The sequence below is a fragment of the Purpureocillium lilacinum genome (genome assembly GCF_023168085.1).
Source record: "Purpureocillium lilacinum CBS 284.36 DNA, scaffold_3, whole genome shotgun sequence".
In the NCBI taxonomy this organism is placed as follows: Eukaryota; Fungi; Ascomycota; class Sordariomycetes; order Hypocreales; family Ophiocordycipitaceae; genus Purpureocillium; species Purpureocillium lilacinum.
Genome location: NW_027072113.1, coordinates 2,200,410 through 2,220,603, shown reverse-complemented (window position 1 = coordinate 2,220,603; position 20,194 = coordinate 2,200,410). Strand labels below are relative to the sequence as shown.

Genomic DNA, 20,194 nt, shown 5'->3' with positions numbered 1-20,194 from the left:
AATTGTCTTGTCCCCGTCTTGAGTTGGTCGTTGCCGTGTCGTAGCTTCAATGTTGTTGGGTTCAATGGGTCCAGTGATGGATCCGAAGGGCTCGCCAGTCCTCACTGTCTGGTCACTTCATCATCATGGCCAATGCCTCAGCGCGTCCGCGTAGACCTTCTTATACAAAAACAAAAGCGAAGTGATTTGATACCCGGCCTTAAAGTTTCAATAAGAACAATGCCCAGCTGTCAAGCTTCAAATCGGGACCAGGCCCCGTCGACAACGCACAAGCGACACAAGGGTCTAGTCAGTCAGTCCACCCCGCCAGCCCGACTGACAGCACGCACAGGGTTATCTGCATTGACTCCATGGCATGCAGGTCGCTTGGTTCTCGATCGAGCGGCGCCCCTCTTCTCCCCAAAGGGTGCTGCCGCCGCCGCGCCCAGTCGATGACGGCCGTTGGCCACGCCGCGCCTTCGGCCCGACTCGTTTTGATCTGGGGTAGTCGGACTTTGCACGACATGCCCGCCTGCCCCGCCCTCCTTGGAGAGAGAGTAGGTAGGTACGAGTAGGCCGGCAGGGCAGGGCAGGGCAGGGCAGGGCAAGGGACCAGAGGGAGTGGTGGAGAAAAAAAACGAAACGTGGAGAGCGACATTCCCCGAAGCAGCAGGTGGACGGCTTCTGGCAAGAACCCCTGTCCACCCCAGACAGAGACGGACACAAGGAGAGAGAGGCAGACCCTGATGAACGGGTTGTGCCACGATTTGAGCCGGGGGCTTGAACCGGCCCGGTGGCTAACGACTAGCAGTGGACGCAGCAAGGCTTGTGTTTGGAGGCGCACCCGCCGCAAGGGACTGGACCAGGGGGTAGGGGGGGTCATGCGGCGGGACGGCCCCAGTGCCATCGGATGATGCAGAGTCGCTGGAAGCGGCTGCGCGGCGGTGGTGGCACTGGGGAAAGCACAGCATGCAAGGCGGGCGGGCAGCATTGGCGCCGGGGCCGACGATGAACAAGGGGAGGCGTCACGGTCAGTTTGAGGAGAGAGATGGCTTGCATCGCCTGGGGAAATAGAGACGAGTTAGAGCCGGCGTGGCTTCGTGTGGCGGCGAGGAAGCTCCGTCACCGGCATCCATCACATCCATCCACAATCTACAATCCACATTCCGCATTCCACATTCCGCAAACCCACAATCCGCAACGGTCGCTCCCGTCGGGCGCCGCGCCGCCACGTGAGGTCTCAGAGTCTCACCACCAGGCGCGGGGAATCCATTGTTGGGCACGCTCATCCACGTTGCAACAGGACGGTGATCCGGCATTTCAACCGAGCATTGGGCGTTGCGTGGCCATGACTCACCCCGTCCGGGTCCCCCGCGCTGTAAGCCTGTAAGCCTGCAACCCGATTCCGTGCTGCCAACGAGCGTGGAGCAGCCCCTGGGGCAGAAAGACGTGCATACGAGTACGATTCCACTGCCTGCCGCCCAATTGCGAGTGCCGGTCTTGGCGTCAAGCCGGTGTGTGCCATGTGTGTGGTCTGCGCGTCCCTTACTGAGCCGTGAGCACGCGGACAAGGGAGTGGGAGGACAAGCATAGAGTCACAGACAGGCTATGTCGGGCAGGTCATTCGATTTCCGTCCCCCCCAGGTCTGACAGCAGGCCCCCCTCCTCTTTTCGCATGCTGCTCCCGCCCAGGTCCGCGGCGATCAGCTATACTTCGTACAGAGGTTTCGATGTCTCGGCGCGCGCATAGTTGCAGTCGTCCGTCCACCCACAATACACGGAGTGCCCAGTTTGGCGCATCGAGTAAATACACACACGCACACACAGATGATGAACGAAGCAGGCACACACAGTGCCACACACACACACACTTTTGACGCCCTCTGCAACCCCCTTGGAACCGCATCGCATCTCGGCGGTTCTTCCAACTACCGCTTGGGGGAGGGCCGACCCCAGGTCAGGCCGGGTCAGACCAGGCCAGGTCAAGCCAGGTCGGGGCGCAAGCAGAGCCCGCGAGCCGAGATGGGTTGGAGGCGGCGGCGGCGGAGGTGGACTGACTGACGGGGAAGAGCAGGTGGGGGGAGCTTGTATAAACCAAGGACACATTAGTTCCTGGGGTTCCCCCCATCCAGGCTCCTCACGCGGGGTTTGCGCGACCGACTGTGCTGCTCGCCCGTCCAGTCCAGGTCCAGTTCCAGTTCCAGTCCAGTCCAGCCCGGCTTATGTTCCAAGGAGCGAAGCGAGAGAGAGCAGCACCCCCTTCCCTCAGTCGAGTCGACCGACTGGATTCAGCTGCGCCCGGCTGCTCGCCCACTCACTCTCGGTCACTCGTTTCACTCACTACTACTTCACGGCGACACTCCCCGAGCCGTGTGCTCACCCGTTCCCGCCTTTTTGCGCGCGGCCACCGTCCATTGGCGACCAACGCTTTTTCCCTCTCCCCGTTGCCGCCCCCAAGCCAGGCCACTACTAACGTACGAGCCCACACGCCGCGTGCGCGCGTCTCCTCGTCGGGGAGCACGCCGCACCACGCGCGCGCGCGCCAGCGCTCGGCTTCGCCTGAGAAAAGGAAAAAAGATGTCTCCGTCGGCGTTCCATCGCCAGCCGGCGCACCACCTGCACGGCAGCGGCGCCGGCCAGCAAGACGCCGGCCCTCGAACCATCTTGAATCCATCGCGCGCCGCCTCCGCGGCCGGGGAGCGTCGCCAAAGCCATCACATCCTCGCCGCCATCGTTGATGACGACGAAGACATTGACGATAACGACCTGCAGGATGACCGTCCCGACGGCACCGTCGGGCCGGCGTTGTCACCAACCGCAGAGGCTGGTGTCTTCTTCACGAGCATCAACAACAGCGATAACGGGGCGGTATCAGCAGCCGCAACAGCAGGAGGATCAGCCCATGGCAACTCCGTCGTCGACGACGGCCGCGCATCGCCGCCTACTGCTGCCGGCCGTCGCGCGGGAAAGCGGCCCGCCGCACGGGGCACAGCTTTTTACCCCAGGAAGCGAGCCAACACGGCCTGCCAGGGTAAGCAGAAGCTCCCTCCCTCCCTACTTCGCTCCCTCCCTCCTCATCCTTCGGGGAGCCGCCTTTCGGCCATAGCTCCCCGGGCGAAGTACCACTGTGCCGTAGAGAGTCGAGGCTTACCCGAGTCGGGCAGTGTGTCGCGCGAGAAAGACAAAGTGCGACAACAAGCGGCCCAGCTGCACGTACTGCGAGAGCGTGGGGGCCACGTGCATCCAGTCGCCCGTCGACCTGTCGAGCTTCGACCCGGCCAGCCTCAAGATCCTGGACCGCCTCGACGACCTAGAGCGGCTGCTGCGGAGCGCTGCGCCGCCGTTGGCCTCCGTGTCGGCGGCGGTGGCTGCGGCGGCGGCCTCGGCGGGGGACTCCGCATCGGCCGGCGGTCCGGCGGCAGGAGCGCCGGCTCCGTCCCCGGCGACTCCGGCGTCCGGCTCCGCATCGGCCTCGGCCATGCCGCCCCCATTGCCCATGGCACGAAACGCATCCGACGGCTACGTGTTTGCGCAGCTCCCCCAGCTGCAAAACGTGCCCGTGTGCGCAGAGTACGACGACCATGGCCTGAGCGCGCGCAGCTCCTCGGGGGCCAGCCACGTCGGGCGCCTGGATGATGCATGTGGCCCCCGCGTCAACAGCGTCCTCCCGCAGCGCATCGACCACATCCTCCAGTGGCCCGTCTTCCAAAATAGCACCCACCACAGCTTCCTGACGCCTCCTTCCGCCCGTGCAGCCTACGATGGCATCTCATCCCCCACCGTGGCGGGCTCCACGTCCATCTCCGCCCTTGTCGACATGGAGTCGCATCGCATCTACCGCCTCCTCGACAACTTTTTCCTCTACATCCACTGCAAGAACCCCATTCTGGACGAGTCTTCGGCGCGGCGCATGGTTGTCCGGGCCTTCCTAGATGGCATCGACTGGTCTGCGGCGTCGTGTCTTGCGCTCCTCATCTGTGCTCTGGGCTCTGTGGCCACCCCTTTTGGCCCCAGCCCGGAGACGCGCATCGGGACCCAGGCATATGCGGACGCGCAGGCGTTCTTCCTGGCAGCCCAAAAACGCATTGGCGTGCTGCTGGTCAAGGAGGACATCATCGGCGCTCAATGTCTGTTTCTCTCGGGCGTGTACATGATGATGGTGGAGTTTAAGCCCGTCTACGCGTGGCGCTTCTTCAACCAGGCCCTCGCAGCGTGCCAACATCTTCCCTTTTTATCCAGGGCGCAGAGCCTCGCCGCGGGGGCCGGCTCGTCACCGGAGAGCATGGAGATGGGCCTACGAGACACGCAAGAGCAGGCCGTGTACTGGTCCGCGTGGAAGTCGGAGCGCGAGCTGCGTGGCGAGCTGTCCCTGCCCGACTTTGACATCATGCACTCCGGAAGCACGCTCTACCCGCCCTTCTTCCCCGCGCCGCCGGTGCCGCCGGCCGAGTCCCCCGACGGGCCCGGCTCGGAGACGCAGCGGTCGCGCGCCGCCTGGCTCTTCTACCTGGCCGAGATATCCCTGCGGCGGCTGACGAGCCGCCTGTGCAGCGAGGTGCTCACCCTCCGCCAGCGGTACGCCTCGGACGCGGCGTTCCTCGACGTGCTCGCCGACATGACGCCCGAGTACGAGGCCCAGGCGCGCGAGTGGTCCGACAGCCTCCCCGCGGAGCTGTCCATCCACACGCCCATCGACGAGGACGGCATCTGCCGCTCCGTGCTGCGCGGGCGCCTCATCAACCTCTTCGAGATGATATACTGGCCCTTTGTCATGGCGAGCCTCAACAGCGCCTTGCCACCTGGAAGCGGCGGCAGCGGAGGTAGCGGCGCCCCGCTGCGGCCGCAGCTGCAGGAGCTCGCGCGGCGCGGGCTCGACACGCACATGCACCAGCTGCGAGCCAACGAGCCGGGCTTCTTCCACAGGCACCACGGCGGCTTCTTCATGATCCGCGCGTGCACCCGCAGCGCGCTGACGCTGGTGGCGGCGGCGAGGACGGGTCGCGGCACGATGCCCGAGGGGTGGGAACGGGCCGTGTACAAGACGATTGGGATGCTGGCCTACTGGGAGGACGAGGACTCTGCGCTCGTAGGCTGGAAGGCTGTGCTGGAGAGGGAGCTTGCGACGAGGCAGGTCTGACTCGCGTAGGCTCTGATGGGGACGATTTCGCTCCATCCGGGGCGAGGTGGACATTTATGGCACCCGGTCAGTGGCACCGAGTGAAGGGCCGGGGCGTTGCACAGCGATTCCCCAGCCTTATCGCGTGTTTTGCGCACAAGGCGAGGAATTACGCGTATGCCTTACGTGTGTTGTATACAAATCTAGCAGTGGAGGAGTAAATATAAAACTGCAAGCATCGTCTTTGCCGACATTGGAGGCAAACCCTGGGGCTTACCGCGGGAATCGTGTCTCCAGACGCCACACAGCCGCGTGCACTTGGCCATCAGTTGTCTCAGCGCTCTGAAATTGACGCGATGGTGGCCCGGGCTTTGCGTTCGGATGGACGACGTTCCGCCTTTATCGTCACCGTCCCCGTTGCCCCCATCCTTGCGTTTCGTCTGCCACGGTTCAGCAGGTGTGCCGCACACCTCCATGCCACGTTACGATGTTATCGTCAGCCGCAGACCAGGTGTGGATATGATGTAATGGCAACGCGGCTGTTGCAAACGCTCAGATTGCAGTATGGCCTTACCATCATCTACCTGTATCAGCAGACCTACATCTACACTGGGTCAAACGATAAAGCATTCACCGCCCCCCTCTTTTGAAGAGTCGCAAACCCCAGAGAACCCCGCCAGGCCACTGCTCTTTTCCTCCCCGCGCGGAGCCCCAGATGTACGTGATCTGTTGGACGGAGATGGAAGCGACTCCCGTGACATGGAATGGGGCTCACGGAGCATGATCGGAGCATCATGATCGGAGCAAGAGCTTGGGTAGCAGGTCATGCGGGCAAGCTTTACGACACAGTCCCCCGACGTTAACGCCGATTGTCGGAGATGCACAATGACGCAGTCGAGGCTGAGTTCAATCATATGCGTCCTTTATCCTCTGTTCGCGCAAGCATCAGGAGGCTTGAATCTGCACAGCTAGTGAAACTGACGCAAACACATACAGCCTTCATGTTGCGGCTCATATCCCGCAACCATCATAGATGTGTTGTGCGCTGGCTTTGACCTTACGCTCGGGAGGTCGGTTGCGCTCTAACTGACATCTTCTCGACTCATTCTCGCATTGATCGCGCGATTGGAGGGAGCCGGTCACTGATAAGGACTTGACGCCGTCTCCCCGCGACACAGATGTTGTGCGCTCATGATGGTCTCCTCGTTTTCATCTGCCCATCGGCATTTATAAAAAGGCTCAATTCGTAAGAGAAACCGCGATTTGGAGGGGCAAGGCATTACACGCGGTCGCAAAGATCGCAGAGCTGCACGACCCAGGTCCGGGCAGCACGTTTCCGTTACGTCGCGGGTCACAGACATGCCCCAGACTTGGGGTGGCTTTGCGGCCGTCACGAGTTCAGAACCCTCGCCCGGTTCGTAATAAGGCGCAGGCAGGGAGCTCACGATTGACTATTTGATAAGTTGCAAGTGGCGCCCCTGTCTTGGTATTGATGTTGGCAGAAACCAAACCCCCCCGGCACACCAGACATCGTAGTACTCGCACCAGAAGTACCGCGCACGCATATTTGGGACATGGTAGCGACGGTTTATTCACTATCACAGCAGCCATAAAACCCAACATGCGATCTCAATATTTGTTAAGAGCGTTTTATCTCGCAACATTTAGCGCCACCGAGATAGCTGCAATGAGCCACGGCGAGTACGAGGACTACTACGGCCTGGTGATTCGGTACCATCAACTCGCCGAGGGTGTCTACACGGGCGTTCCCGCCGAAGAATGGGACGACGAAAGTACGCTCGACTCCTTGTCGCAAAACGCGATGGCACTTGTACTAACCCTGGCTCTGCAGTTCACCGGCCTTCTCACGAAGTGTGGGACCTCGCCACCTTGGCCGCTCGGGGTAGCGACGACGGCGACGACGAAACCCTCGTGGACCTCGAGATCCGCGACCTCGACGAGATCAAGGAAAAGTGCCACGAGGCGGTCAGCTGCGTCAAGTCGCGCGGCAGCGCCACCATCAAGGCGGCATACCAGTTCTGGATCGCGGCCGCGGAAAAGGCCAAGCCCGCCTGCTCGAGTCTGCTGGAGTTCCTGGACCGGCCGTTCTGGGCGACCTGGGTCGGCGTCGCCATTGGCGGCGTCATCTCGGCGCACATCAACTCGTTGTCATTGAATTCGTGCTCGGCGAACCGTAGTCCCCTGGGGACAGACGCGGAGGTCGTGCGAAACGTTGTTGCGCACGCGGTGGCGGCTCACGTTGATGCTACCGACATGTCGATTACCGTTCATGGGCCTTCGGGCGAGTGGACGATTAACATTGCGTCGTCAGGACCAGACAGCATGAAGCCTGTTCCTGCTTGTCACCGGTAGGGTAACTGGCAATATGCAATGAGAGCTGGCGCGACAGGTGTCGGAGTATGCGTTGTGGCAGTCATTTGATTTAATGATTCAATACATTAATTACTTACGCCTCTCATTTATGGGCCAAACCGATGGCGCACCTGAATTGTTGCAAAGGGAAGACTCCAGTCGCCCAGTCGACATAAGTGTCGCGTACTCGGATAAGCGGAGACTGCCTTAATGGAAGATCTTACCGCCACATGGTCGGCTTTCTTTCCAACCACTGCAAGCAAAACGGAAGTAGCCACGGCAGTTAATTCGACAGCAATACCAATACCCATGCACCCAGTTTCTATTGGCAGTAACGCGCATTGAGTGCGGTGATGCACCCGGTTGGTAGACTCCAGGGTAGCAAAGTGGCGATGGTGGCTGAGGAAGAAACAAAAGATGGCGAACTAGACCGCTGGGATACAAGACCACGAACATCACGGGGATGAAGATATGTGGATTGAACTGCGGATTCACTTGCGTATGTGATAGGCCAATGGCAAGTTCATGAATTCCTGCCCATTCGTGTCGTGTAATCAAGCAGAGCATCGAGGTGAGGTCGAGATATAGTGTGTGGAGCAAAACAGTGTCCTGCGCCTCATCGCTTCTCGCTGGGTTGGGGCGGACTGCCGTCTGGGACGGACATCCATCAAATAGAGCCAGAGGAGGCGGACGCGACGAGGTCTAGGAAAAATGCCGGGCATTTGGCACCGCCCGAGACCGACACCCCCTCGGCAGACGCGATTGCCCAAAGCGGCAAGTGGGGCATTCAGCACCGGCCGCGGACCCACCCGTTTCCCACGAAGAACCGGCGATGCCCCGGACGTCTTGGAGCCGCGCAACGGTGCAACAACATTCGACACCATACGACAGCTTCGTCGGTCGTTGAACCTCCGCTGACAAACGACCGTTGCATGAAAAAACCACCGCCAACAACCATTGAGATAGAAGATGATGGCCGGTGCAAGTGCAGTTGGTGATCTGAAGCTCCGACATCCCGACAGAGATCGCAACGGCGAGATAAGATCGTAGTAGCCCACCTCGTGTTTGCCAAGGGTCCACACGTACTGCCAAACTCCATGTAAACATGCACAGTCGACGTCGACGGCCGCAACTGATAGAACCTGATATCGCCAGAGCTGCTCCTCACATGTATTTCCCATACGGCTCGTCGTTTCCTTCATGACCCCGACTTTTGCCCTGCGCTGCAATTATACCTAGCCTCGGCCGCAGCACCAGCAGAAAAGCCGGGACCATTATATCTGTCCGCCGACCCTGCCTGCGCCCGGCAGGATCTCCCGTCATCCAACGGCTGCTGCTCCAACGTCGCCGCGGCCGGGTCCGCAATCCAGCTCAAAACCCGGCCCATCTCGCCTCGCTCGCCTAGGCCCTCGGGGCGCGACTCTGCACACGCGATCCTGTCGTGCAGCCACTTGTACCGCCGGAGCTGCGTCTCGCACCACTCCAGCCGGGCGAGCAGGTCCCTGCTTGGGCGTTTGCGCTTCCGGGGAGGCGCAGGCGTGCTCGGCACGCAGGTTGCGTTGATCTATATACATGTACACGTTAGAGCGTCTCTTGTCCATGTCCTGACCGTGAAGTGTGGGCTCGTACGGACCTTTATGCAGTTTGAGCAGGGGCTTTCTTTGTTGCACTTCTTCTTTCGCTGCTGGCAGAGAACACATGAAAGAGTTCTCTTTTGTGTGCCAGATGTATGGGAAGTCGTGGGCGGCATTCTCAAGTGGTGAAAAAGCTTGTGCCTATCGTCGGTATCAACGTCAAGAGCAGGTATGATGTCTGGTGCAAAAATCTCGACCATGTATACGTCAATGTAAGCTATGGCGGGCAGACGCAAGAACAACCAATATGGCACGCTTTCCACTTTTCTAGCAGTGTCGTCACACGCCCTTGTCACCGCCATGCGTGCCTTGAGGCTGATGACTAGTCATGGCCTGATGATCGTTTATGCCGTGGCCCGTCAGGTGCAAGCCACATCGGCGGGACATTCCAAGCAGATTAGGTCAGACATGTGCATCGCAGCTCAGTGGGCACCACGGGAAGGCTTGCATCCGGCAGTCGTATAATTCGATAAAAAACTCGTGGCAAAACTTGTCCCGGCGCGCGCCAGTCGGGGTCCTGAAGGAGCCCGTCCACTGCAAGGAGGACGGGATGGGTGATGCTTGGGGCGCGGCTCCACAGTCGACACACCACCATCCGGGACCGACTGGTCCCCCCCACAACGCGGGATCCGTGGAGCAGGGCCACATGCACGCTTGGATAATTCCCAGACGTTCAAGGCCCCCGGTTACGATTGATATCGAAAAACTGCAACGGGCGGACACTCGGGGTCTTATAAGCTGCCTTGCTGCCCCTTGGCCCCCTTTTCCTTTTGAGTCAGCGGCTGCGGACTTGCGGAGTTGACCTCATAGTTAGTCGACAAGCTCAACTACACGATGCATGTATATATCTTCCGTAGCCCCCCGGGGGTGGTTGTGTCTTGTTTCATTCGGATATTAAATGTAGTCAAAGATACACCTTTTCCTTTCATATTTTATCATAAATTCATCAGTGTTGAACGAACGTATCGGAGTGCCCCCTTTCGCAGACGGCAGGCATGTCCGTGGACGACGTCCCTCCGCCCCCGGGCTCACAACAACAACAACCTGCGCCGGATTCGCGCGCGCAGTCAGCCCACGGCAGCGGACGAACATTTGTCGACACCCCCAGCGAGCCCAACCTCTACCGTGCCCCTGACGGACGCGGCGATCGCGACATGGAGATAGGCACCGCCACGCCGAACGGCACGTGGGACCCCGCCGTTGAGAAAGAGCATGAAGGCACGGCGCCGGACACAGAGAGCGAGACGGAGCGGCGGCACAGCATGGTGCAGAACCTCGCGAGGCAATACTCCAGAGCGTCCGTCGCCGCCGCCGTCGCCGGCGCGGACCCCGCCTCGCTCTTCACCGACACGGACCCCAACTCGCCGCTCAACCCCTCGAGCGAGCACTTCAACGCGCACGCCTGGGCGCGCACCATCGCCAAGCTGGCGACGGAGAACGGGCACGGGTTCCGCCGCAGCGGCGTGTCGTTTAGCAACCTCAACGTGTACGGTTTCGGCACCGAGACGGACTACCAAAAGGACGTGGGCAACGTGTTCCTGCAGATCCCCGACCTCGTCCGCCGGGTCACGTCGCCTCGCGGGTCGTCGCACCAGCGCCGCATCGATATCCTCAGGGGCCTCGACGGCGTCGTCAAGTCGGGCGAGATGCTCGTCGTGCTGGGCCCCCCAGGCTCAGGGTGCTCGACCTTCCTCAAGGCCATCTCGGGCGAGACCAACGGGATATACATTGACGGCGACGCGCGCTTCAACTACCAGGGCATATCCGCCGAGGAGATGCACACGCAGCACCGCGGCGAGGCCATCTACACCGCCGAAGTGGACATTCACTTCCCGCAGCTCTCCGTCGGGGACACGCTCACCTTCGCGGCGAGGGCCCGCGCCGCGAGGGAAGTGCCCCCGGGGACGACGCACGACCAGCTGTCGGAGCACTTCCGCGACGTCGTCATGGCCATGTACGGCATCAGCCACACCATCAACACGCGCGTCGGCAACGAATACGTCCGCGGCGTGTCGGGCGGCGAGCGCAAGCGCGTCACCATCGCCGAGGCGACCCTCTCCAACGCGCCGCTGCAGTGCTGGGATAACTCGACCCGCGGGCTCGACTCGGCCAACGCCATCGAGTTTTGCAAGACTCTACGCCTACAGGCCGACGTGTTCGGCCGCACGAGTGCCGTCTCCATCTATCAAGCGCCGCAGAGCGCGTACGACCTCTTTGACAAGGTCCTGCTCCTATACGAGGGACGGCAGATCTTCTACGGCCGCACGGATAGGGCTAAGGCGTACTTTGTCGAGCTGGGCTTCGAGTGTCCCGCGCGCCAGACGACGCCGGATTTCCTCACGTCGATGACGGCGCCGTCGGAGCGCGTCGTGCGGCCGGGGTGGGAGAACCGCGTGCCCCGGACGCCGGATGAGTTTGCGACGTGCTGGCGCAACAGTGGCGACCTGGCGGCCCTGCAGGGCGAAATCGAAGGGTATAACACGGAGCACCCCATCGGGGGCGCAGACGCCGAGGCCTTTCGCGAGCACAAGCATTCGACGCAGGCCAAGGGCCAGCGCGTCAAGTCCCCCTTTACGCTATCCTACGCCCAGCAGGTCAAGCTCTGTCTGTGGCGCGGGTTCCGCCGCTTGTTTGGAGACCCAAGCCTGACGATCTTCTCGCTGCTGGCCAACTCGTCCACGGCGCTCATCATATCGTCGCTCTTCTACAATATGCAGCCCTCGACCGGCAGCTTCTACGGCCGGGCGGCCATCTTATTCGTCGCCATCCTCGCCAACGCCTTTTCCAGTGCGCTTGAGATTCTCACGCAGTACGCGCAGCGGCCCATTGTTGAGAAACACGAGCGCTACGGGTTCCATCATCCCTCTGCCGAGGCCTTTTCCTCTGTCCTCGTCGACATGCCGTATAAGATCCTAAACAGCATCTTTTACAATCTCATCATCTACTTCATGACGAACCTCAACCGCGAACCGGGCAACTTTTTCTTCTTTCTCTTTGTCTCCTTTCTCATGGTGCTGGCCATGTCGGGCATCTTCCGCAGCATGTAAGTCAAGTCGCAGGTTTCCTTCTGGTCGAGCAGGCCGAAACTAACAGCTACGGTCCACAGCGCGGCACTGTCTCGAACGCTCTCGCAAGCCATGGTCCCCGCCTCGATCCTCATCCTTGCCATGGTCATCTTCACCGGCTTCGTCATCCCCGTCGACTACATGCTCGGGTGGTGCAGGTGGATAAACTACCTCGACCCCGTCGCGTACGGGTTCGAGGCGCTCATGATCAACGAGTTCAGCGGGCGGCAGTTCTCCTGCGACTCCTACGTCCCCAGCCCCGACGCCAGCGGCTACCAGGGCGTGTCGTCGACGAACCGCGCCTGCACCGCGGTCGGGTCCGTCCCGGGACAGAGCTTCGTCAGCGGCGACAACTACATCGGCACGCAGTACAAGTACTACCACAGCCACAAGTGGCGCAACGTGGGCATCCTGATTGCCTTTGTCGTGTTCAACCACTTGGTCTACTTCGCCGCCACGGAGCTCATCTCGGCCAAAAAGTCAAAGGGCGAGGTCCTCGTCTTCAGGCGCGGACAGCTGCCTGCCGCAGCAAAGGCAGCCAAGAACGATGCCGAGTCGTCGCTATCGGGCCCCGCGGCCATTGCGGAAAAGACGGGCGACGCCTCCGACGGCAGCGGTGCGATCCAGGGCTCCAAGAGCGTCTTCCACTGGAGCAAGGTGTGCTACGACATTAAGATCAAGGGCGAGCCTCGACGCATCCTCGACAACGTGGACGGCTGGGTCAAGCCGGGCACGCTCACGGCGCTGATGGGCGTTTCCGGCGCGGGCAAGACCACGCTGCTCGACTGCCTGGCCGACCGGATTTCCATGGGCGTCATCACGGGCGAGATGCTCGTCGACGGCAAGATCCGCGACAGCTCGTTCCAGAGGAAAACCGGCTACGTACAGCAGCAAGACCTGCATCTCGAGACCACGACGGTGCGAGAGGCGCTCGAGTTTAGTGCTCTGCTGCGGCAACCGGAAAGCACGCCCAGGGCCGAGAAGCTGGCGTATGTGGATGAAGTCATTAAGCTTCTAGACATGCAAGAGTATGCAGACGCCGTTGTCGGGATCCTGGGCGAGGGGCTCAACGTGGAGCAACGGAAGCGCCTAACGATTGGGGTCGAGTTGGCGGCGAAGCCACCGCTTTTGCTCTTTGTCGACGAGCCAACCTCTGGCCTGGATTCGCAGACGTCGTGGGCGATCCTAGACTTGCTCGAGAAGCTCTCCAAGGCCGGCCAGTCGATCCTCTGCACCATCCATCAGCCCTCGGCGATGCTGTTTCAGCGTTTTGACCGTCTGCTCTTCCTGGCCAAGGGTGGAAAGACGGTGTATTTCGGAGAAATCGGCGATAATTCATCGACTCTTACGTCCTATTTCGAAAGGAACGGTGCCCCTCGCTGCGCGCCGGGTGAAAATCCAGCAGAGTGGATGTTGCAGGCCATCGGCGCGGCGCCAGGTTCGTCGACGGAAGTGGACTGGCACCAGGCATGGCTGAACAGCCCAGAATGCCAGGACGTTCAGGCCGAGCTGCAACGTCTCAAGAGCGGCGAGACCTCCGAGGCTCGCGGTGGGCACGCCGACGTGAACACGGACGACAAGAGCGCGTACCGCGAGTTTGCGGCGCCGCTGTGGAAGCAGCTGCTGGTCGTCTCGCGGCGCGTGTTCCAGCAGTATTGGCGTACGCCGTCATACATTTACTCCAAGTTCATTCTCTGCTCGGCAGTCTCTCTCTTCATCGGGCTGGTTTTCCTCAACGCGCCGCTGTCGATCCAGGGAATGCAGAACCAGATGTTCGCCATCTTCAACATCCTCAGCATCTTTGGGCAGCTGGTGCAGCAGCAGATGCCGCACTTTGTAACGCAACGAGCGCTGTACGAGGTGCGGGAGCGGCCGAGCAAGGCGTATAGCTGGAAGGTGTTTATGCTATCGCAGGTCATCGTCGAGATGCCGTGGAACACGCTCATGTCGGTCGTCATGTTTGTGTGCGTCTACTACCCCGTAGGATTCGACAAGAACGCGGCGGTGACGGGGGCGACGACGGAGCGCGGCGGGCTCATGTGGCTGCTGTTCTGGCAGTTCCTCATCTTCACGTGCACCTTCGCGCACGCCTGCATCGCCATCACGGACACGGCCGAGGCGGGCGGCAACCTGGCCAACGTGCTCTTCATGATGTGCCTGCTGTTCTGCGGCGTGCTGGCGTCGCCCGAGACGATGCCGGGCTTCTGGATCTTCATGTACCGGGCGAACCCCTTTACGTACTGGATCTCGGCGGTGCTGTCGACGGGGCTGGCCAACACGCGCGTCACCTGCACGGCCAACGAGCTGGTGCGCGTGACGCCGCCGGCCGGCCAGACGTGCGGCGAGTTCCTCTCGTCGTTTGTCGCGCAAAAGGGCGGCTACCTGGCCGACGCCAACGCGACGTCGCAGTGCGAGTACTGCTCCATCGCCGACACCAACGTGTTCCTCAAGGGCATCAGCTCCAACTTCGACCACCGCTGGCGCGACTTTGGTATCGGCATGGTGTTTATCGTCTTCAACATTGCCGCGTCGCTGTTCCTGTACTGGCTGGTGCGCATGCCCAAGGGGAAGAGGAACAAGACGAAGCAGGCGTGAGGATGATGGTGGCGTCGGTGAGGGTGTTGCTGCGGCGTGGCCGCCGAGCAAGAAACAATATCTCTAGACTAGACTGCATTGGAAATGTTTGTTAGACGCTGCACAGGCTAATAATAATAGAGTGGTGGAATTTGCAATCCGAATGGACATGTCGACAACACCGAAGCCGAGGTGACGTGCGTGGTGAACGTTCATGCTGAGTTCACACAGGAGCAGCTGGAGTGGTGCAGTCTCGGTGCTCGGGTTCATCAGCTCTTCGTTCGGCGCTCGGCTTTCATTTGACTGCCCTGTCTCCGACGAATCTGCTGACAGTGCAGGTCTCTCGGCGTGCACCATTGGCTAAGTACCCCGCTGTAAGTTTGCTGCTCCAGGCACCGCGCGGGCGAGATTGGTGAGCGTCTCCAGCGCTGGCTGGCAGCTGATAAATCGGGCGGCACGACGATCCGGCTTTGCCCCAACGTGGACTTGGCTGCCGGCCCGTGGGCAATTAGCCTGTTTCCCCAACTTATGTTGCACTCTGTAACTGAGAGGCCGTCGTCATGCGACTTCAGCAGCAGTGCCAGGGTACCAACTCACACGCGATTTCACGCACGCAATGCTCCCCGTAACATTTGAATCTCACCTACATGGACGAAGTATATAGTTCACCACCATCCCCAGCCGCTCAAGTGAGATTCTAACCCAACACCCTTACAACATCATCACCCACCATTGCAACCAGCTCTCAAGCATTGCGCCAAAGACCCAGAAATCAATCATCGATTGACCTCGACCTGAAGCAACAACAACATCCAGCCAGCCAAGCCACATCCACAGCCATGTCACAATCAACCGCTCCCCCGGCTCTCGTCATGCCGACAAAGGAGATATTCAACGACTTTGACATCATCAGCGAGCCGTGAGATATTTTTCTTCACCCCCCACAACCCCATCGTAACACCACGGATCCAGTAGCTAACAGCAGATCCCTAGCTTCGTCACGCGCGAGAACCACCCCATCCTCGCTCACATCCTCCTCCCCAAGAACCCGCAGCCCGGCCCGCGCCCCATCATCGTCAACTGGCACGGCGGCTACCTCATCACCGCGCACGGCCTCTACGCGCCCTTCTTCCCGCAGTACATTCTCAACCTCGCGCGCCAGCACTCTGCCATCATCCTCTCCCCAGACTACACCCTCCTCCCGCACAGGGACGGCCTCGCCGTCGTGCAGGACGACGTGCGCGCCTTCCACAGCTGGTTCACGACGGCATTCATCCCACTCCTCGCCGACAAAGCCCCCGCGCTTAAGCCCGACCTTTCGCGGGTTCTCCTCAACGGCGGCTCCGCGGGCGGCTACGCAGCCGCCAGCCATGCGCTCGCTTTCCCCGACGCGTTCCGCGGCCTAGCGCTCGCGTACCCCATGATCGACTTCGACACGGAGTGGTGGCGCCGCGGCAGCAGGGCCGTCGGCGCGCCCAACCCGGGCCGTCTGCCGGACGAGGCGTTCCCGGCGAACGATGAGGATGTGCGGGCGCGCATCGAGCGGGAGCGTGCCGGCCCGCGCATCTCCTCGGCGGACGAAGAACGCCAGGGCTTCGGCTCGGAGATTGCGCGCGTGGGCTTCTTCCAGGACGTGTTCAGTCCCGATGGGAAGCTCGACGGCGATGAGTCCGTGTGGCTGAACAGGCGCATCGCAAAGGGAGCCGCGCTGCCGGAGCGGGTGTGGGTGTTGCATGGCGACGGCGACTCGGCGGTGCCTGTCGAGACGTCCCTGTCTTTTGCCCAGACGATGGAGAAGCAGGGCAGGCCGGTGCGGTTGGACGTTGTCAAGGACATGGATCACGGGTTTGACCTGTTTCCGGGCAAGGACTGGAAGGGCTCGGATGACCCCTTGATTCTGGACGCCACGGCATGGCTGGCCGAGAAGTGGCTGCAGTGATACAATGCGCATAAAAGATAGACAGCACCGTTCACGCAGGCTTCAAAACCAAGTTAAAGAAGTTGATCGTGTCTCGTACAAGTCGTGGCCTATGTTGCATCGTCCCCCGTCCCGGTCGTCTCCAGGCGTATCGTAGCACGCGATGAGCTCGTGGTGAAAGATGTTTCGCCCTTTCAAAAGACGGCCATATACACTTTTCCCTCGGAGCAGTTCGTCGCTTGGCGTGACCCCATTTGCTGTCATGGTGCCACACTGCCACTTACCGATGACATCGTCCACATACCTCGCGTTCCGCAGGACTCGACGTGCCGTATGAGCGACGATGCCACTGTCATGTCTCTCGATCCGCCTCATCCTCACACGACAATCTCCGCGAGCCATCCCGCAGCAACTTGACCATGGCGTCCTTCTCCCCCGCCGTGACCCAGTCCCGCACCGTCCACCCACCGATGCCATCCACAGCCTTGAAGCGGCCCGTCCCCATCGCCCCGAGCACCAACTTAAAGACGCCCATCTTGCCCATCCCCGCGGCCCACGACAGGGGCGTCCTGTCCGCTCCGCTCCGCGCGTCGGGCCGCGCCCCCGCAAACAGCAGCATCTCGACGCACTCGTCCACCGCGCCCGCCATGCCCAGCCCCGCCGCCGCCGCGATGAGCGCCGTCTGCCCGCTCGCGTCGGGCCGGTCCACGGACACCTTTTCGCTGCAGAGCAGCTGCCGCACGGCGGCGGGTTCGGCCACGGCGGCGGCCCACCAGAGGGGCGTGCGGCCGCCTGTGTCGCCTGTGTCGGCCTCCACGGCGTCGACGGCGAGGAGCAGGGCGATGGGCCGCTCGTAGCCTGCGACGGCGGCCCAGGATAGCGCGCTGCGGCCTGTTGAGTCGGTCGTGTTGACGTTTATGCCGGGGGTGGCGAGCAGGAGCTCTAGGAGACAGGCGTGGCCAAGCTTGGCGGCTAGAATGAGCGGTTGCAGATCCGGGCTGTCATCCTTGCCACGATTGACGTCTGCTCCGGCGTTGATGGCCTTGCGCGCGGTATCTACACGGCCCTGCGCGACGGCCCAGTGGAAGGACGATGCGCCGAAGAGCAGGACGTTGCGTCGGTAGAGGTACTCGTCAAGGAGGCGATGGAGGTGTATATTCGTCCGGGCGAGGGTGCCGACGTCTCGCTCCGACAGCCACTCCGCCACCAGGTAGAGTATCTCTGTGGGGAGGTCGACGAGCATGGCTCATGGGCCGAGCCGGACGATGACGAAGTCGCAGGTGGTGAAGTGAGGATGAGTGCGGGGCATCGTCAGCACGGGCTGGACATGGGGTGAGCTGCACGCCTCCTGCCGGCTGTGTTGTGCGCGACTGTACGCATGCCGCATCATGGTGTCGCCCAGGTGTGCGCCCGTTATAAATCAGCGTGTTTAGAAAACGACATCGCAAGCCAATGTCGATGGCCTGCGAAAGTATTCGACCTTGCAGGTGGCCATAGTGACCGGTGACCACTGACGGCGGAGGGATGAAAACTTCTATGGAACGTATCCTGCCGTCAACCGGCTGTACAAAATGCGATGAGATCCGTAACATGCAACACTGCAGCCACGCTTGGGCTTTGACCGTCGTCAGGCCCAATGCTAGAACTTGGGAAACATCCGTCGGATGTGTGAAGTCCCGCCAAGGCCAGGCAACAAAATGGAATACATACTCGCAGTCGCAGCAGCCCTCGCCGCACAGGTGCAGCCACGCCTCAAAAGAAAAGGCCTTGATGAGCCACTCACACCCTCGCACCCCCTGTAAGCACTCAATCGACATGCTCGACAGGGCCCCGAGCGACTTCCCATTCCACGCGACGACGATTCCAGATCAGCAGCCAGGGGGCGATCTCCCTCTCGGGGATTATTGCCATGCAAGCGTCGAGGCCATTCATAAGCGCCCACCCACTAACACCCTCCCTCCACCACAGGGGGTGATCACTGAGATTCCAGCCCACGTCGGTGGCGTATTCCCCAGGTGCGCTTCGGCGCAAATCAGGGTCCTGCACTAACCTCCCAAGGGTCCTGTCCCTTCCATCCTACGATCATACACTGTAAGCTGCCCACACACGTTGGCAACACAAGGTCAGAGCTGTCAAGTCTCCTTTGCACAAATAAGCCCCAAAAGAAAAGTAATTATTCCAAGAATCCTTCTCAACGGTTAGCATAACCCCTCCCCTCCTCCACCCCGCCTTTTTTTCTTCGTCTTGGGTTTGGCTCGGCATTCGCAGCCGTTCGTCGGTACTGTACCCTTGGGTCCATCCAGTCCAGACTTTGGAATCACCACTTTAGCCGTTTTCGGCACCCGCTCAACGAACAGCAGCGGGGCGCCAGGGCGGGGCGGGGGCGGCAAGCCCATCACGTCAACGATCTTTATGTAAGAGCTTCCATGCATTCTTCCACGGCTTCCACCCAGGTTTGCCGCACTTTGAAGCTACTGCTGCTGCGGCACACTTACTAACCTCCCCTTCCTTTCTCCTCTTTCGTCCCTCCTCCTCCCCCTTCCTGCCTGCGCCCTCTATAGACTGCAAGAGAAAAAACCCAGCTCGCTGCGTTTGCCAGCTCCCTCATCTACCAGCCAGCAGCCAGCTTCATACCGCGACAAACCTCAGCTCCAGCTCCGTACCACCCGCGAGTCACAGTCAACTACAGCGCAGCATAACCCCCATGATGGCCTCCATCTTCAACCACCTCCCGCCCTTCCTCGCGCGCCTCGCGCGCCCCCTCGCCCAGCCCGTGCGCGGCCTGTCCGTCGCCCCCGACGCCTCCTCGTCGTCGCACGCCCCCGGCGAGATCCCCGCCGGCGCCCAGCGCTGCACCGTCGCCGCCGGCTGCTTCTGGGGCACCGAGGCCCTCTACCGCCGCCACTTCGCCGGCAAGGGCCTCCTCGACTGCAAGGTCGGCTACATTGGCGGTAACCTCGAGGACCCGAGCTACCGCGCCGTCTGCGGCGGCAAGACTGGCCGTACGTTCCTGATGCTCCCCCCCTTCCTTGCCCCCCCCCCCTTTCTCCCACCGTCTCCCCCCTATCTACAGTTCCTCCTACTCCAACAAGAAGGAAGAGAAGCTTTGCAAGAAGAAACCCCAAGGCTGACACTGCAGCGAAAACGCAAAAGACGCCGAGGCCGCGCAAATCATCTTCGACCCCTCCGTCGTCTCCTACACCGCCCTCCTCGAGTTCTTCTTCCGCATGCACGACCCCACGACGCTCAACGCCCAGGGCCCCGACACGGGCCCCCAGTACCGCTCCGCCATCTACTTCCACGACGCCGACCAGGAGGCCGCCGCCCGCCGCGTCCTCGCCGCCGCAAACGACCAGTGGTGGGGCGGCCGCGTCGTCACCGAGCTCGCCCCCGCCGGCAGGTGGTGGACCGCCGAGGAGTACCACCAGGAGTACCTCGACAGGAACCCCGGCGGCTACGAGTGCCCCAGCCACTACCTCAGGCCGTTCCCGCCGCTCAAGTACTGACTCGGGACGGGTGGCGGGCCGACGGGCGG

The 20,194-nt window shown here is 61.4% G+C and overlaps 6 protein-coding genes across 6 annotated transcripts; 5 read left to right on the top strand and 1 right to left on the bottom strand.

Annotated features, from left to right (window-relative positions):
- Nucleotides 1–2,556: 2,556 nt before the first annotated feature.
- PLICBS_004252 (uncharacterized protein) lies at nt 2,557–5,116 on the top strand (the record flags this gene model as incomplete). Its single annotated transcript, XM_018327025.1, has 2 exons — nt 2,557–3,010; nt 3,144–5,116. The coding sequence occupies 2 exons, from the start codon at nt 2,557–2,559 to the stop codon at nt 5,114–5,116; spliced, it is 2,427 nt and encodes an 808-aa protein (XP_018174487.1).
- Nucleotides 5,117–6,782: 1,666 nt separating this feature from the next.
- On the top strand, nt 6,783–7,468 carry PLICBS_004251 (uncharacterized protein; the record flags this gene model as incomplete). Its single annotated transcript, XM_018327026.1, has 2 exons — nt 6,783–6,888; nt 6,948–7,468. 2 exons carry the CDS (start codon nt 6,783–6,785, stop codon nt 7,466–7,468), a joined length of 627 nt encoding a protein of 208 aa, XP_018174488.1.
- Nucleotides 7,469–10,097: 2,629 nt separating this feature from the next.
- Nucleotides 10,098–14,762, top strand: PLICBS_004250 (ZEB2-regulated ABC transporter 1; the record flags this gene model as incomplete). The annotated part of the gene is made up of 2 exons (XM_018327027.2): nt 10,098–12,145; nt 12,209–14,762. 2 exons carry the CDS (start codon nt 10,098–10,100, stop codon nt 14,760–14,762), a joined length of 4,602 nt encoding a protein of 1,533 aa, XP_018174489.2.
- Nucleotides 14,763–15,580: 818 nt separating this feature from the next.
- PLICBS_004249 (uncharacterized protein) lies at nt 15,581–16,680 on the top strand (the record flags this gene model as incomplete). Its single annotated transcript, XM_018327028.1, has 2 exons — nt 15,581–15,660; nt 15,735–16,680. The coding sequence occupies 2 exons, from the start codon at nt 15,581–15,583 to the stop codon at nt 16,678–16,680; spliced, it is 1,026 nt and encodes a 341-aa protein (XP_018174490.1).
- Nucleotides 16,681–17,011: 331 nt separating this feature from the next.
- On the bottom strand, nt 17,012–17,902 carry PLICBS_004248 (uncharacterized protein; the record flags this gene model as incomplete). Its single annotated transcript, XM_018327029.1, has 1 exon — nt 17,012–17,902. The coding sequence occupies one exon, from the start codon at nt 17,900–17,902 to the stop codon at nt 17,012–17,014; it is 891 nt and encodes a 296-aa protein (XP_018174491.1).
- A 1,464-nt stretch (nt 17,903–19,366) lies between these two features.
- Nucleotides 19,367–20,165, top strand: PLICBS_004247 (peptide-methionine (S)-S-oxide reductase; the record flags this gene model as incomplete). The annotated part of the gene is made up of 2 exons (XM_018327030.1): nt 19,367–19,661; nt 19,813–20,165. The coding sequence occupies 2 exons, from the start codon at nt 19,367–19,369 to the stop codon at nt 20,163–20,165; spliced, it is 648 nt and encodes a 215-aa protein (XP_018174492.1).
- Nucleotides 20,166–20,194: the final 29 nt, after the last annotated feature.